This window comes from Cupressus sempervirens, chromosome 4 (assembly GCF_028749045.1).
Source record: "Cupressus sempervirens isolate cs-2001-9-10 chromosome 4, ASM2874904v1, whole genome shotgun sequence".
Taxonomy (NCBI): Eukaryota; Viridiplantae; Streptophyta; class Pinopsida; order Cupressales; family Cupressaceae; genus Cupressus; species Cupressus sempervirens.
In genome coordinates this window covers 515575302-515590567 of record NC_143121.1, presented here as the reverse complement: position 1 = coordinate 515590567, position 15266 = coordinate 515575302, and the positions used below count along the sequence as shown (strand labels likewise).

The following is a 15266-nucleotide window of genomic DNA, read 5'->3' as shown; positions in this document are numbered from 1 at the left end:
GGGTTCGGAACCACATAATTGCTCATATCTCCTCAACCCCTTGGAGTTATTTTTTTATGGTTTTACAGGGTTACTACCTAACCCTAGGCGCCCATTTTCCTTGCATTTGGGGGTCCCAAAACCCTAATATTATTTTATTTCAGCAGCCGTACAGGTACGGGCCTGCTAGTTTGGGCAGCAGCAGCAAATTAAGGACAGTTTGGGGGTGCGGTTGGAGGTCTTCATCAACGATCTGCAGCAAAACGTGGTGTTCTTCAAACCAGGTTCTTGCATTCTGAAATATATGTCAATTTTTGGGTAAATTTGCTGTCATACAGTCATTGTAATAATCAGTCCAGAATTGGTAATAAAATAATTTCAGAATTTATTGCATTGTGATTGAAATATAGTTCAATGGCTTTATATATATTGTAATTCTGTGATTATATTCTGAAAGTATCAAATCTGAAATTACCATATTCTGAATATTGTTACTGTTACACGCCAAGTGTTTGACAAAATTCCCAAGTTCAGTTTGAGGGTTTATGTGGCCTTTATAGAGAGGGTCATTATAATTATCTAGATCAATTTCAACACAAATACGAGCATAAGAAATGACCTTTTTGTCTAGTGATTGATGTGCTATAGCAGTCGGCTTTCCAAGCACAGCAGCAATCTGTCGCAGGATATCCTCACACTAGAACTCCAAAGGAAGCCGCGATAGGCGGACCCAAACAGGAACCATCGAAGGACAATCCTCAGCAAAATTTAACCCCGTATGCCAGGGTTTGACAAAAAGACCCACACTATCATAAAAATATGGGCCTCCCTCAAAGACTCGGTTCTGATCTGACAAGCAAGAGAAATTCACCAAAAAATAGCTATTACAAGCCAACATAATATCCATATCACTTTCCACCTGCCATGAATGACGAATCCAAGGTTCTAGAGCCGACAAGGAAATTCGAATACCAAAAAACTTGCATATCAATGCATGTGTGGCCAAATAGTCCACATCTTCCATCACTGCTTCCAGAGGAATAACCAGCACAGGCTGATCCTGACTACACGGAAAACAACCATTAACTTTATTTAACTTTTGGCGCTCGCTAACATAAAATGGCTCCTCCTCCTGTGAGCTCGCCCTAGGAGAAGATCCATCACAACCAGAGGCTCCAACAAGAATGAGACTCCTGGAGACCTTGCTCGTGACCATAAGAGCACAGCAAACAAATGCTGAAACAGGATCAAAGCAACCTCAAATTTCTGCCAAAAATATCAAAAAACCTTGCTGTCATGCCTTGGTCGCTCCAATAGTAGCATCAGTGACTAATTAAAGTGGTCATGGAAGAAATGTGGGTCATGAATTGTTGACATTTATTTGAAAGTAAAGGATGTATTGATTTTTTATTACCAATCATGCGTGGTAAGGATGCATTCATTATAGTTGTATATGCCATGGTTGTACTTGTCAATATGTATCAAGCTGATATAATTTGGGAGCAACCCAAATAATGCTTAAATAACAAGTACAAGAGATAATGTTAAAAGATCAATATAATCATTGACTAACCTGTCAATGAAATTATTAAATATTTAAATACGTTACTCAAAATTAAACTTCACAATCGTTGTTAACATTGCACCTCAAAGTGTAAGTGATGAACAATGAGTTTAATTAAAAAACTCCACTTGATGTTTGCTCTCTCGATTTATTTACCCGGATATTATTACAGCTGTTGATCCTTATGAATTGACAGCAGCGAATAGTGTGTAAAGGAGTCATTTAATCTTCCTATCTTTCTAGAATTTTGAGTGATTAAATTCAAATTGTTTATGGGAAAGTAAATAAAATTAGAGCGGGTCTAGTTTAATTTAATCAATTTTTTTGAAAGAACAATATTTCATAAAATCTTCACAGATAAAGAGATGGTAAAACAGGATCTATAGGGGAGCAACCATTGTTTCATTGGGACACATCACCACCACCCTCAGTAATTCAGGACACAAAACGTGTGGTTTGGCATGACACTACCTCTCCATTCACATCATTTCCTTTCAATGCACACTTTCTTGTTATTGCTAAATCATTTCACTCTACATGAATATGTTAAGACAATTTTACAATAGAAAAATAATAGCACTGCCAAATCAGATCAATTCCATATTAGTCTACTGTCTTTCAGAGCCAGCCATCCAGTTGTGCCAATGTGAAATAGTAAAGGATCTTAAACAGTGAAAATCAAGAGTTAGCTGTATTGTCCTGCATTATTTTCAGCTTGAGTCTGAACAGATAGTTGACACGTCATTCTGTTGGCAGGGCATCCCTGTTATTTTAAGAAAACTATGATTTGCACAGGAACCTGATGAATTGGCATGCTTGGTGCTAAAATGTGCAGCCCCACCCTTGCTAATGAGTGCTATCAAAACCCAATTCTTCGCTGAAAACCTCCCACTCCCCCACTCCCACTCACACTGCATAATGCCCTCTGGCACGGTTACCATTAGTCAGAAAACTAGTTAACAATTTCCCTGACAACCATCAATTCCCCTATTTCTTGAACAAACAGTTATACCTCTCCTGAGCTGGCAATAAGAACATTAGAGGGTGCATTAATAGATTTGCATTGTGTCATACAGATTTAACATGCTAAAGAGAAGAATCACTCACAGTTTTGGGCAATCTCTTATTAAAAACATTAATATAGATGATAAGCAAAAAATAAGTGAATGTCCATTTGTATAAGCTAAATACCAATGTAACCATGATACTGTCATATTTAAATAGTGGCTTTTGTGCACTAAGTGGTAACTATATTATGAACTAGTTAAAACCACAACTGTTGTAAATCAAAGCGGTGAATAGATTCTTGTAACAATCAAAAATCTTGCTCTTATTGAATACAAGTGAAGCAAATCTAAAATTAGAATTTGATCCATTAGCACCAAATAAATTATATGCGAGCAGAAATCTCTTAAAACTTTCCAAGGGGGTACTAAATAAAGCTTGTGCAGCCACAAAGCTCTTGAGTTTTAAAATTTCCAAGGGGCACTTAATAAATCTTATGCAGCCAGACATCTTGGACATCAGTGTCTCAAACATCGCAATGCAACTATTGATAGCCAAATAGAAGATTTTACATAAGTATAAATGTATGTTTCCAAGTTCCTAAAGCACACATCTTGGGAAACATAGCAAACTTAATTAAACCTCAAAAACCAGCCCACCCTGCAGGTTGGGAGTGAGTCGATGTCCGTACACTGCGGCCCACAGATTTGGAAACATTTGAGTTGGGAACTGCTGGATTTCCTCTGCTATCATCCTGGGAGCTAGCATGACCAGACAACTTCGACATTTGAGGATTATTACTGGCTGAAGTAAATTTCTCCTGACCAAAACCCCAAGTATTATCACCTCCACTGATGCTAGTACTAATCCCATGCTGTTGATGTTGGTACCCATTTGAACCCATCGCTGTGTTATCAACACTGGCATTCCCTCCACCAGGGGCTTGACTTGAAATTCTTGCAGCAGATGGTTGGATATTTGACAAATTAGTTGGCTGTACCTCTGCAAACGGTTGCCATCCTTTTGAGCCAGGCACCTTTGTTGGCAGGTTATTAGAGGTAATGCTGTCTTGCAATTCCCAAATAGAACCCTCTATCTTTTCTTGTTGCTGTAAAGCCAATCAGATTCAAAAAGAAAAAAAATTCAATGTTAATGGAAACCATAAACTTCATAATAAAACATTGTAAAAAACTGCTGGGGTGAATAAAGCTTAAAATGAGGGCTCTATTTGATGGAAAGAAAGAACATGTGCTTAAACAGAAGCACCACTAAACCTAATTATAAATACAATTGAAGGTGTGCACCAAAGTAAATTATACCTGAAACCAATCAAACATCTTATATTGAAAAGTCAACAAAATACAAAAGATGTCTACAAAGCAGAAATTGATAATCCCAAGTTCTAAGAAGTAAGATATTAACTATTGGAATACAGTAAATTTGTATTGTCAATATACAAGCATTCGTATACATCCATAGAAAGCAAAAGTCCTTTTAAAATTATTTAAACATTTAAACACCTTCAACATCTCGGAATCAAAATTGTATTGCAAAGTTTTTTGTTTGTAAGTCTTAAATTTTCTACACCTGAATTTCTTTTTATTTTTTTATTTTTATTTTTTAAATTCGAGTTTGTAGTCTCACTTCAAATTTTGTAACTCAGTAATTTAGCTTCAATAGGTTACCAGTTTTTACCTAAAGAGAATCAGAGTACACAATACATTCACTCGATAAAGTGAAACCAAATGGCGTGAAAACAGGCAAAGGAGTTAGCGTGCATGCATTCCAACTTGTGCCTTCTTTTACACAAACAAAATGACCACAACAAAAGGCAACAAAGTTGGGAGATGTAGAAAGCATGCTGACGTGAATGCTTCTAAGTCCCAACACTGTTCATTTTTTAAAGAGTTGGATAGCCAGCATACTTCTAATACAAGTGCAAATGGCATTCCTTGCAATTCTTCTAATTTACCTACACCATTTAGCATCATCATCATCATCTTCTTCTTCTAAAGATGTCATTGTATTCTGATTGCTGATGCTATTAGTTTAATATCAAGAAAATATCATGACATTCAAGTTTGACAAAATGGATCTGAAGAAGTATTTTACATTTTTATAGTGGTTTTGTTTGTTATATGCATGCTATGTGGTATTCTTAACAGAATTAATGCTTTTACATGATGTTTGACGTGTTTTCTGCACAAAAGTACACAAAATAAACCCAAACCCCCAAAATTTTCCATAGCAGGACCCAAACTATTAACTTAGGTAACATCTAATATTTGTGTAAGTAGAATCAGAGCAAAGGTATATTAGGATAGCTAAAATTTCAACACACAGCCAACATTTGAAACCCATGTGTAAGAAAGCATATATACCTGACTGCCTGACTGCAAGCTTCCAAGGCCTGGGCGTTGCACTGGATCCTTGTTGAATGCTGAAGCATTCTGACCAGCTCCCACAGACAAAGCTTGTTTCAACTCTTGGATCTCTTGCCTTTGAGAGCGACAGATGGCTGTCAATTTTTCATATTTTGATGTTATTTCTGTTTTCTCTATGCGCAACCGTCCTAACTCTTCCTTTAATCTGTTTACCTCTGCTTGTAAATTTTCTTCCTTGGACAAACTATCTCCAGATGTAGACTTGCTGTAATCAAATTCTGCCACAAATGCATTGAATGAATCATCACGAGAAGGCAAATTAGATTCTGAAGCTAAAGTCTTTGTTGCAGACACCTTAGAGCGAGTTGAGTATTCCCCATCCTCATCCGTATCCTTCAGTGTATCTGACTTATCATCAAATACTTTCCCAACAGTTGGTTGTGATGACCCTGGTAATTTTTTCATAAAGTTTGACACACCACTTTTCTTCAAAAGATGCGTGGTTTTGGAGGAATGTTCCTGCAAAGGGTTTGTAGGATCTTGCTTGGCATTAGTGTCAGGGCTGTGTGACCTCTGCTTAAAGTTACCTTCAATTCCAGAATCCTTATCAAATGAAGGGATTTTTTCATCAGCAAACCCAGATTCCTGTGCATACTGTGTTGACCAAAATGCACCCAAAGCAGTCCCACTATTGCTGCCGTGCACTGCCTTCGAGTCCGGTTGTGCCACAGGTGATGATCGATGATCTTGATCTTTTGAAAGAGGGGGAGGTGGGGGTGATCTAGATGGTTGTGGTGGAGCTCTCTTCATTGGAACTGGGGTGCCTACAAAATTATATTATATTGTATGCAATCAAAATATGATAAGAGTTGCATGCCCCGCATGTCTCTCACTTGACACCACAAAGCATAAAGAGACAAAAAAGCATCCCTCACTCTTATTACCATGGTCTCGGACATCCGTGGGTGGAGAAGCATGCACCTCAGATCCAGCCATAGATGTTGGCCTATCTGGATTTAGTTTACGCAACTCAAGAGGTAGAAGTCCATTCACACGATACCATATCTGCATGCCATATAACAAATTATCAGCTTTTATCAGAAGGAAATCAATGCCGAAGCATGCATGATGCAGATGTGACTTACATTCTAAACTACTTAAACCCATGGTCTAGTTATCATTCAGAGCTACCCACAGAGACAAAACAATCTAGAACTAACCTAGTTTCACTGAGATGAGGGGCCAATCAAGCAAAGCCCTTGCCTGCATGATGTCTGGTCTTGCTTCTGGAGCAGCTGTCAGCATGTCCTTGATCAAGTCAGTCAGTGATGTACTGTATTTTGGCAGCTCAGGAATGCGGTAGTTTCCATTCAATATTTGTAACTTTGACTCTCCATCAAAAGCAGACTTTAAATAAGCAATCCTATAAAGTAAGCATCCAAGAGCCTGCCATATCAAAAGAATGTCAATGATGCAATCAAGAAGACATTAGATATCAACATTAAAAGAAGAAACAACTAATACATAACATATGACCCCAACAGTGCAGCAAACTTACCCAAACGTCAACCTTCTCACTTATGAGCTCCCTTCTGTAGAGATCCCACATCTGCAAAATGAGCACTTTTGATATAAGTTTACAACAACAAAATTTGCTTTGCAAACTTTCCAGTTCTCAATTATGGTGAGTACCCAGGCACAATCCTATGGAAGTGGGGATGAAGAAGCATCATTAGTTAAAAAGGAAAACTTACACTATGGTTACAATTCTTGAAGTTTAATAGCCAACACAAAACAATAAAACTATTTGATAGATATGTATGGAAATAAATAATAAAATTAAGGATAGAGACACCTGTGAATAAGAGAACTTTTGGTATAAGGTATCTGAAAAGGGTAATGTATCATTCTTTATCTATTCATGTCATTTGTTTTATTGAACCTGGTAAAATAGTTAAAAACTAAGGTACACATAAGAACATTTGAAAGTGTTAAGCAATTTACTTCTGGAGCTCTATAAGCTGGAGTTGTGTGCTTCCGAATGATATCTTCTTCAATTCCCATTTCCTCAGGCCTTTCAAATCGTTTGTGATTTGTGGATGTGCTACCAAAATCACACAGCTTCCAAAGTCCATCAGCACCCATTAGAACATTTTCAGCTTTCAAATCCCTGGCATCAACAAAATTACCTTAGAAACAAATGTCAAGAACAGGACTTCAATATGTTAATTTGGTTAAAAGCCCAGAAAAAGAATGCCTGGTTACAAGAACCTACATTCTCCTTTTCAAAGGCCCAAGTTCAGATGATAATTGCATGAAATATTTTGTTATTTATAACCAATTAAAGTATAAAATGTCACTATCCTTGAAGTGGACCCCAATCAACAGTTACTGTAACAAAATTAAGAATAACATAAAACCAAGGTTGCACAGGGTCAGGATACTTAGGGTACTGGTATGGGTACAGGTACAACTTTTTTTCAAAATAGGGGATGGGGTACTTGGGTATGTCATTCTTTTTTTGAATAATTTAATATTTATAGATAATTTTAATTATGAGTCATGACTCATGACAATAGTTTTTCAAAACAAGAACACTGATAAAGTTTGCAAATGTAATGTTTTGTTTTCAGTTTTAGATTTGTAATATTTTTGTAATAATAATAGATGAGAAAATGTTTAGATGCATAACCGACAATGCCATATTGCAAATGATAAACTGCCAACTTGAACAGTGATAAAGTTTACTCTTAATCAGCATTGAATCAAAGTTTCAAATTGATTACATATTGAATTAAGCTTGATAAACAACAAAATGATACGCAAACAAAAAACTGAACCAAAAATTAGAAATCTTAATCAAAGTCCTTAGCTATGATGCTCTCCACTAAGTACCCAGTACTTGGTGTTCAACCCGTAGGTGAACAGGAAAGAAACATATAACTTAAAGAAACATATAACTTAACAATGTAAAATATTATTCATTCATCAAATGCTTCTGTACATAACAATAATGTTCCATAGAATGATGCCAAATACATTTATTCATTCATCAAATGCTTCCATACATAACAATAATGTTCCATAGAATGATGCCAAATACATAAGTGTATGCCATATTTATAATATCCGACACGGTGCCAATGAAAGACACAACTATGCCCGTACCGGTAACCGTCTAACTTACCAATTTGTTGGACATCATCCCCCCCCAAACAAGAAAATTCGTCTCCTGGCGACTCAAAACTAACAAAATTAGGAGACAACATACAAATATAGAAACATCATAGACTAGGGAGGAGGTTACATCCCTGAAGTGTTCAACAGCTAGCACAACTCGTAGACTTGATCAATGCGTATACGTAAGTCCTTCTGCATCCATGTGTTGACTTCCACCACCTCCTTCATGAGAAGTGTTGCTTCCATGGCCTAAGTCTAGGTCGCCTACAATCCTTGCTCGGCCTTTTCCTTGTCTTGCAAGAATGTTGCCCGCTCGGCAGTCCATGTTGCTTGATGGCTTACCAATTCAATGGCTAGCTTCTGTCGAGCTTCTACCTCAACTACCCTGGACCTCGCAGCTGCAATCCTCTCTACTTCCCTATCTGCCTTTGCACACCGATGAGCATAGTAGACGTCTTTATACGCCCCTACTATCTCATGTGCAAGCTTCTCCATAGCAGTATTGCACGGTCCAAACTCAAGCTCTACAGTCCAATCAGCCAACATCTCTAGTGTTTCTACGGCTGGCCATCCTTTGGCCTCAAAACAAGAGTGAAAATGCTTCGAACAGCCCCTCTGAATATAGGCTCGGACCAACTGCAACTCCCTCCTACAAGTTAAAGCCTGTTGCCCAATAATTTGACCTCTCTCCAGCACAACCTCTATGACTCTAATGTATGCCATGCATCTCTCCTCATCCAACCCATAATTCAGTTTGTCCTTAGTGTCGGCATCCTACTCCATCTCTGCCTCTTCTGTGGCAGCCACGTCCACCTCCAGTGCAGTCTCCTCATCTCCAGGTGCATCCTTGGACTGTGGTACTCTCAACTCCTATGGCACTAGAATGGTAGCTACTCTTGGGAATACCTCTCCCTATCTCGAGGACCGAATGGAGGAACCGACATCTACAAGAATGAGTCGGAACTACTGTCTCAAGAATACACTGGCTCGATCCATCACCTCAACATCCTCTGATTGTGTTGTCTAAGTCATTCCAACACTCTCGACCTCTGGTTGGGTCGGCTGTGTGGGTTGGGCCACACTCATGGGTTCGGTCAACAAGGATGAAGCTATGGTGACAACAACCTCTCAATTGATCATGTCTACTCGAACTTGAGCCTCGGGTTCTGGTGCCTGCATCTCCACTAACCCTATCGTTGACACTACTACTACTAAGTCTAGTGTGACTAGATCTACTGAGACGTTTCATGGAGTCATAACATTAGTGGTTTATGTCATGGCCATGGGAGTCATGACAACTAGCGCATGCATCTGGCCAAATGGAGGAATAAGGGGCATGGGGTGGCTATCAAGTGTGTCAAAGTTGACAACTGGAGAGGAGTGAAAAGTGTGGGCCCTCCAACTGTAGCATCATTCCCAGCCTCTACCAAGGTACTCTATTCCTCTGAATCGATCCCACTACCTTTCGTTGTATCCTCCTATTCGCTATCAGTGTCACCGTACACATCTAAGCCTTGCAATACCCTCTTCTAGCTGGCCACTGTGCCAACCGTGTCCAAATGCCTCCAGTAGAATACTAAGGGTTCTCCTGGCACCAATTTTCCTCTCAGTGGGACTTCAAACTCATCTGTTGGAATTTGATGGAGTGTTGCTTCCAGAAACAAATCAATGGCATGATGTGGCATATAAAATGTCCGATGCTGCAATGTCATGAATTTCTCCATTCTATCCGCGAGAACAGTGGCCCAATCATACATTGTACCATTCATGATGCCATTCATGAAGGTAATCTGAGGCAGCGAGATATCCGAAGACCTACTTGCCCCAATTAACCTATTTTTTATCACATTCATAATACTGTATCCAATGGCCTTCCCAGATGAATTCCCGCCGCAATCTCAACTCTTAGCACCCTTTACTATGAACTCAAATTCCTTTGGCGTGAGGTCGCGTCCCACCAACTTCACCTAGTACTCCTTCGTTCTTGCAGCAATTTGTGGTTCGTGGTCACCACTTTGCGACCTCCTTGGCCAGGAATGCCAAGAACCCTACTGAAATCTCGAGCTTTGAAGGAGACTGTCATCCAATGCTTTTTGTATACAAATGTGCTTGTTATATTGTGCCTATTGTATGTTTCGATCATAGGTTGTAAGATCATCTCAAACAACTGAATAAAAAACACCGGAAGTTGTATCGCCCAATGTACATGCACACGGATTAAAATTTGTTTGATGAGGTCTATGGCAGCCGTTTATTGCCACCATCTGCAGCACTCACTACCATTCTGCCCTTCAAATTGTACTGCGAGATGTGAAAGGTCAGCCTTTACCTTCTGCTTCTTGTTGTTGGATGCTCCCAGCCTTGCAACATGACTCCTAAGGCCAACACTCGCATTCTTGTCCATCTCGACACTATTCCCGTTCAACTGATCCTTCCACTGTCTTCTTTTCCCTGCAAACTACATACTAACAGTCTCTTGTTTTGTCTTTATTGTAACAACGACTATTAGGGTTGCTTCTCTTTCACTTCTTCGCAGCATGTTTTGCTTCAACCCCTTTCCATATTCTCTATCCCTCTCCTGTAGTGTATAATCGTGGCACTTGTTTTTCTTCTCTCTCAATGCCCACGAGCTCTCTTTATGTTTTCTTCTCTGGATGTTTTACTTCCCTCCGCAGACTATGCCTGCATTTCTTTCTTCCTTTGTTGCAGTTGTGAGCTTTTATACTTCTTGACAAACGGGCAGACTTTTCCCTAATCGCGATCACCCTTCTCAATCTTCGACAGACGTGTTTTCCTCTTCGTGGATGCTCCTTACACCTTCACCACGAGAATTCCCTTTCAGCTTTGAGATTCTCCGTGGGAGTTTTTTCTGCTTCACGCCCTTATATTTTTCTTTCTCTGCGAGAGTCTTGCAAAATGCTCCGTGGGAGTTCTTGGTTTTTTATTTTCGCCATTCTTCGTGGTAGCTTCTTATACACGCGGGCCAATAGGCACATGTCCACAAAACATGGTCCATGGGACACTTGCTGCGGAATGCTTGTCCACGAGATAATTGCCCACGAGACAACTCCAGTTATGGTTTTTTTATTTTTATTTTTTTATTTTTTTATTTTTATTTTTTAACTTCTTAAGTCTAATTTTCGGCTAGTATCACCCTTTACTTCGCCTTCTTGTCATTCATGATAGATCTTTACCTTGGATCCGTTAATGGCATTAGGAATTTCTTGCTCGTCCAAGGTCCATAATTTTATAGAACCATTATCGCAAACTTATTTGATTTTATATGGTCCAAGCCATTTGACCTTGAATTTCCCAGGTTTTATCTCGTTGCGACCATTGTACCAAAGCACCAGTTAGCCTGGCTAGAACCTTGTCCTTTTCAAATGTTTATCGTGCCATGCCTTCCAATGGGACTACGCCACCTCCGTCGCCCATTGCATTGTTAATCTTCGTTCATCCAATTTGTTCAGTTGATATAGGTGTTCTTGTAAACTCTCCATATCTTCGAGTCTATTTTCAATTGCAAACCGAAGGCTCAAGACCATGAATTCAGCTGGTACCACAGCTTCTTGCCCAAACATTAACTAGAACAGTGTTTGTCCAATTGTGACTTTGAATGTTATGCAATAGGCCCATAGTGCCAAGGGCAATTTTTCCTCCCAGTCTGCCTATTCTACTCCGCATGATTTATATATGATGGCCATGAGAATTTTGTTTTTCGCTTCCACCTGGCCATTGGCTCGTGGGTAATACGGACTCAATAACGAATGAAGAATCTTGAATTCAATCATCAGCAATCTAATCACATGATTCACAAAGTGACCTCCTCTGTCACTTGTCAACTAGATCGGTATGACATACCGTGTGATCTATTCATATAAAAACTTTGCGCTACTTATTGCAGAGTTGTCGAGCAGTGGCCATGCCTCTACCCACTTTGTTAAATATTCAATGGTCACTACCACATATCGTTAATGTCAAGCCCTACTGGCCTTCAACGAACCCATGAAGTCTAGTCTCCAACATTCAAACAACTGAACGGGGGAAGGGTTTAACGGCATGAAGTCTCACTTAAGTGGTTTGTCAGCTCTAGCATGTATCATAACTTAACCACCCATTCTCGTGCATCATTGTAAAGTGTGGGCCACCATAATCTACCAAGCAGGACCTTCCATGTCGTTGTGTCAGGTCCATGTGGCCGCCTGCCAGACCTTCATGTGCTTCCCTCAGAACACTTTACATTTCCTCTTCCATCATGCATCACCTTAGCACTTGGTCCTGGCCCATCTTATATAGGAGACCATTTGTCAATTGGAAATTCTAGCTCCTTAACACTAGCTTCCATCGTTTGCCTAGTGGCATCTCCCTCGAAAATTGGGACATGGATAGATATTCCCCAATAGACTTGTACCATCCTGGAAGAATGGCAATCCTGAACAAGTGTGCATCTGAAAAATCATCATAGACCCCTTCTGGTGGCTCTCATAACCTAATTCGGGAGAGCTAGTCAGCAATGACATGGCTTTTCCCAAGTCGCACAATAATGGTGAAGGTGAACTCCTACAGTAGTAACAACCATCTACTAATCCTTCCTTGGATAATTGGTTTGTTCACCAGGTACATCAGCACCTAGTGGTCCACGTAAAAGGTGAATGGTGTAGGCAAGAGGTAATGTCGAAACTTTTCTATAGCGTACACCATCCTGAGGCCTCCCTTTCGATGGTAGTGTAATTCATCTCAGCTTTTGACAATAGTCAGCTTGCAAAATATACTAGGTGATCAAGGCCATGGTCGCCAATTTGCACCAACGTTGCACCTATGGCAAAGTTAGAGTCCACATGGACATAGAACTCCTTGTCCAAATTTGGGTATGCCAAGATGGGTGTGCCCAACAATCTATTCTTCAACTCTATGAAGGCAGTCTCTTGCTTCGAGCTCCAGATGTACGGTTCTCCCTTCCACGTCAACTTGTTGAGTGGAAGAGCAATTTGGGGGAAGTTCTTTATGAACCGTCTATAGTATCCAATGTGCCCGAGAAAGGATTTCACTCCAATTACCTCTGTCGGGGCTTCCATTTCCACAATCACCCACACTTTGTTTGGGTTGGTCTTCAATCCTGACTTGCAAACAATGTGCCCAAGTAATTTGCCTTGAGGAACCATGAACCGACACTTTTTAGGGTTCAGTGTTAGCCTTGCCCACCGACACCTCTCCATACATTCCTAGAGTGCCTTCAAGTGTCCACTGAAGATGGACCAATCATCCAAAAATGCATGGAAGTTGCCTACTGACATTTTGTCAAATATGTGTAAAATGATTCTCTGAGATGTATCAAGTGTGTACACAATCCGAAGGACATCCGAAGGACATCCAATTGTACGCATATAGTCCAACCTCCACCACAAAGGTAGTTTTCAATTTATCTTCTTCAACAATGGAGATTTGGTTATAGCCAAAGAATACATCCATCAAGGAGTACATCTCGTGCCCAGCCACTTCTTCTAGAATTGTGTCTGTGAACAAAATGGGAAAGGGATCTTTTATTGTCAGGCACCGAAAGTCTACACATATCCGGATTTGGATCTCATCCTTCTTCATGGATATCACAATTGGTGACACCCATTCACTTGTTTGGAATTTGAATATTATTTCAGCTTCCAGCATTCATTGGAGTTGCTCATCTATGCATGCCGCGTAGTTCTTATTCATTTTGTACGATCGCTTCCGCAAAGGTATGGCTTCGGCCACCAAGGGTATGCAGTGAACACACATCTCTAGCGAGACCCCTTTTAAATCCTTATAAGTCCAGAAAAATACATCTTTATACTCCATAAAGTACGGCGTTCCAAACGTCTCCAACAAGTATGTTCCTCAGATTTTCTGTGTTGCCAAGATTGATGGGCTCCACAGACGGCTCTTCGTATCTAATGGCTTTCCCTTCAAAGCAATGGGCGGGACTCTCATTGATCTCTGCGGTGCCTTATTTGTATTCCACAAACTCTGGTTGGAATACCTCCTCACCTTCCAGTTCCTCGATGCCAAGCATGTACGAGTGGAAGAGCTCATAGTCTTCCATCTACCAATGGAAAAGTCCATTCATTGAACAAGTGTCATCTCTTAAACATTCCTCCAATTCCAAAATGCCCTCGTCGTTTGGATCCATGCGGGTTCTTCCCTCATCCATCTAATGTTCCCTGTATGACTCAAACTCCGATGACAACACCATTCCTTCACTTATTGTTTGAGTTTGGAGGTCAATGGCTAACTTCAGCTCTCCGCTTTCCATCGACAGCATATTCTTTTTCCAATTGTGATTCGCCTTAGCTACCACCAGCCATCCTCTTCCAAAAATGGCATCGTATCCCTTTTTCTTCAAGGGAATCACAATGAAATCAAGCAGAAAGGGTTGTGTCCCGATGGTTACCTGATGAGCCACCAGGGTCCCCAACAACTTTGTCCCCTGTTGGTCAGCATCAAGCAGGTTGAATGCAATCGGCCATAGAGTAGGGTTGACAAGTTTCTTCCATGTCTCCTCCGGAAGGACGTTCACCCCAGACCCACTATCCACAATGGTGTATGTCAAGATGGTTTCGAGGATTCCCATCTCGACCACTGTCAGGTGATAGCCATTGCCTATTGTCATCAACATGGATCTATGGTTAATCCTCCTGGTAACGTTGGTTGTTCATGTGTCTTTAGTACTCTTGGCAGGTTTGTGTAAGTGTTTAATAATGTCGTTCTTAATTGCGGTACTATTTATAATAGGTCTTGAAGTTTAACAGGCACCTCCATTTGCAACATTTGGATCAAGTTGTTCTTCCCCTCTGTTCGTCCAGGAGTAGTATCTTTGATACCTTTTGTACCCTTTATCGTCCTTTCTACTTCTTCCCGTGCCTCCTGCAACCTTTGCTTCTTGGTGCAAGGATCTAGATATGTTACCTGCTTGGCCTAGTTGCGGGTGAGAACAAAAACTTTCTCCTCATCAATATTAAGGAGGTTAACTTGTTTTGGGCAATCAGCGTCTTCATGGTCCCTTAGACCACACCATCAACACAATTTCTGAGGTGTCACCCTACGGGCAATCTCTCGCAAAGTAGCCCCATTGGCTACATGCACGACATTGGATTATGGGCCTTCTCGTGGAATCATGCTGT

At 40.3% G+C, this 15266-nt stretch overlaps 1 protein-coding gene across 1 annotated transcript in view; it reads right to left on the bottom strand.

Moving 5' to 3' along the window:
• Nucleotides 1-2898: 2898 nt before the first annotated feature.
• Nucleotides 2899-15266, bottom strand: part of LOC149562193 (Protein kinase superfamily protein) — a 32705-nt gene continuing 20337 nt past the window's right edge. The window contains exons 2-7 of the mRNA XM_089825735.1: nt 6937-7102; nt 6491-6541; nt 6196-6378; nt 5877-5997; nt 4930-5756; nt 2899-3656 (exon numbers count right to left, since the gene is read on the bottom strand). Of these exons, the coding sequence (XP_089681861.1) occupies nt 3192-3656; nt 4930-5756; nt 5877-5997; nt 6196-6378; nt 6491-6541; nt 6937-7102 (1813 nt within the window). The 3' untranslated portion in view covers nt 2899-3191. The remainder of the gene's footprint in view (nt 3657-4929; nt 5757-5876; nt 5998-6195; nt 6379-6490; nt 6542-6936; nt 7103-15266) is intronic.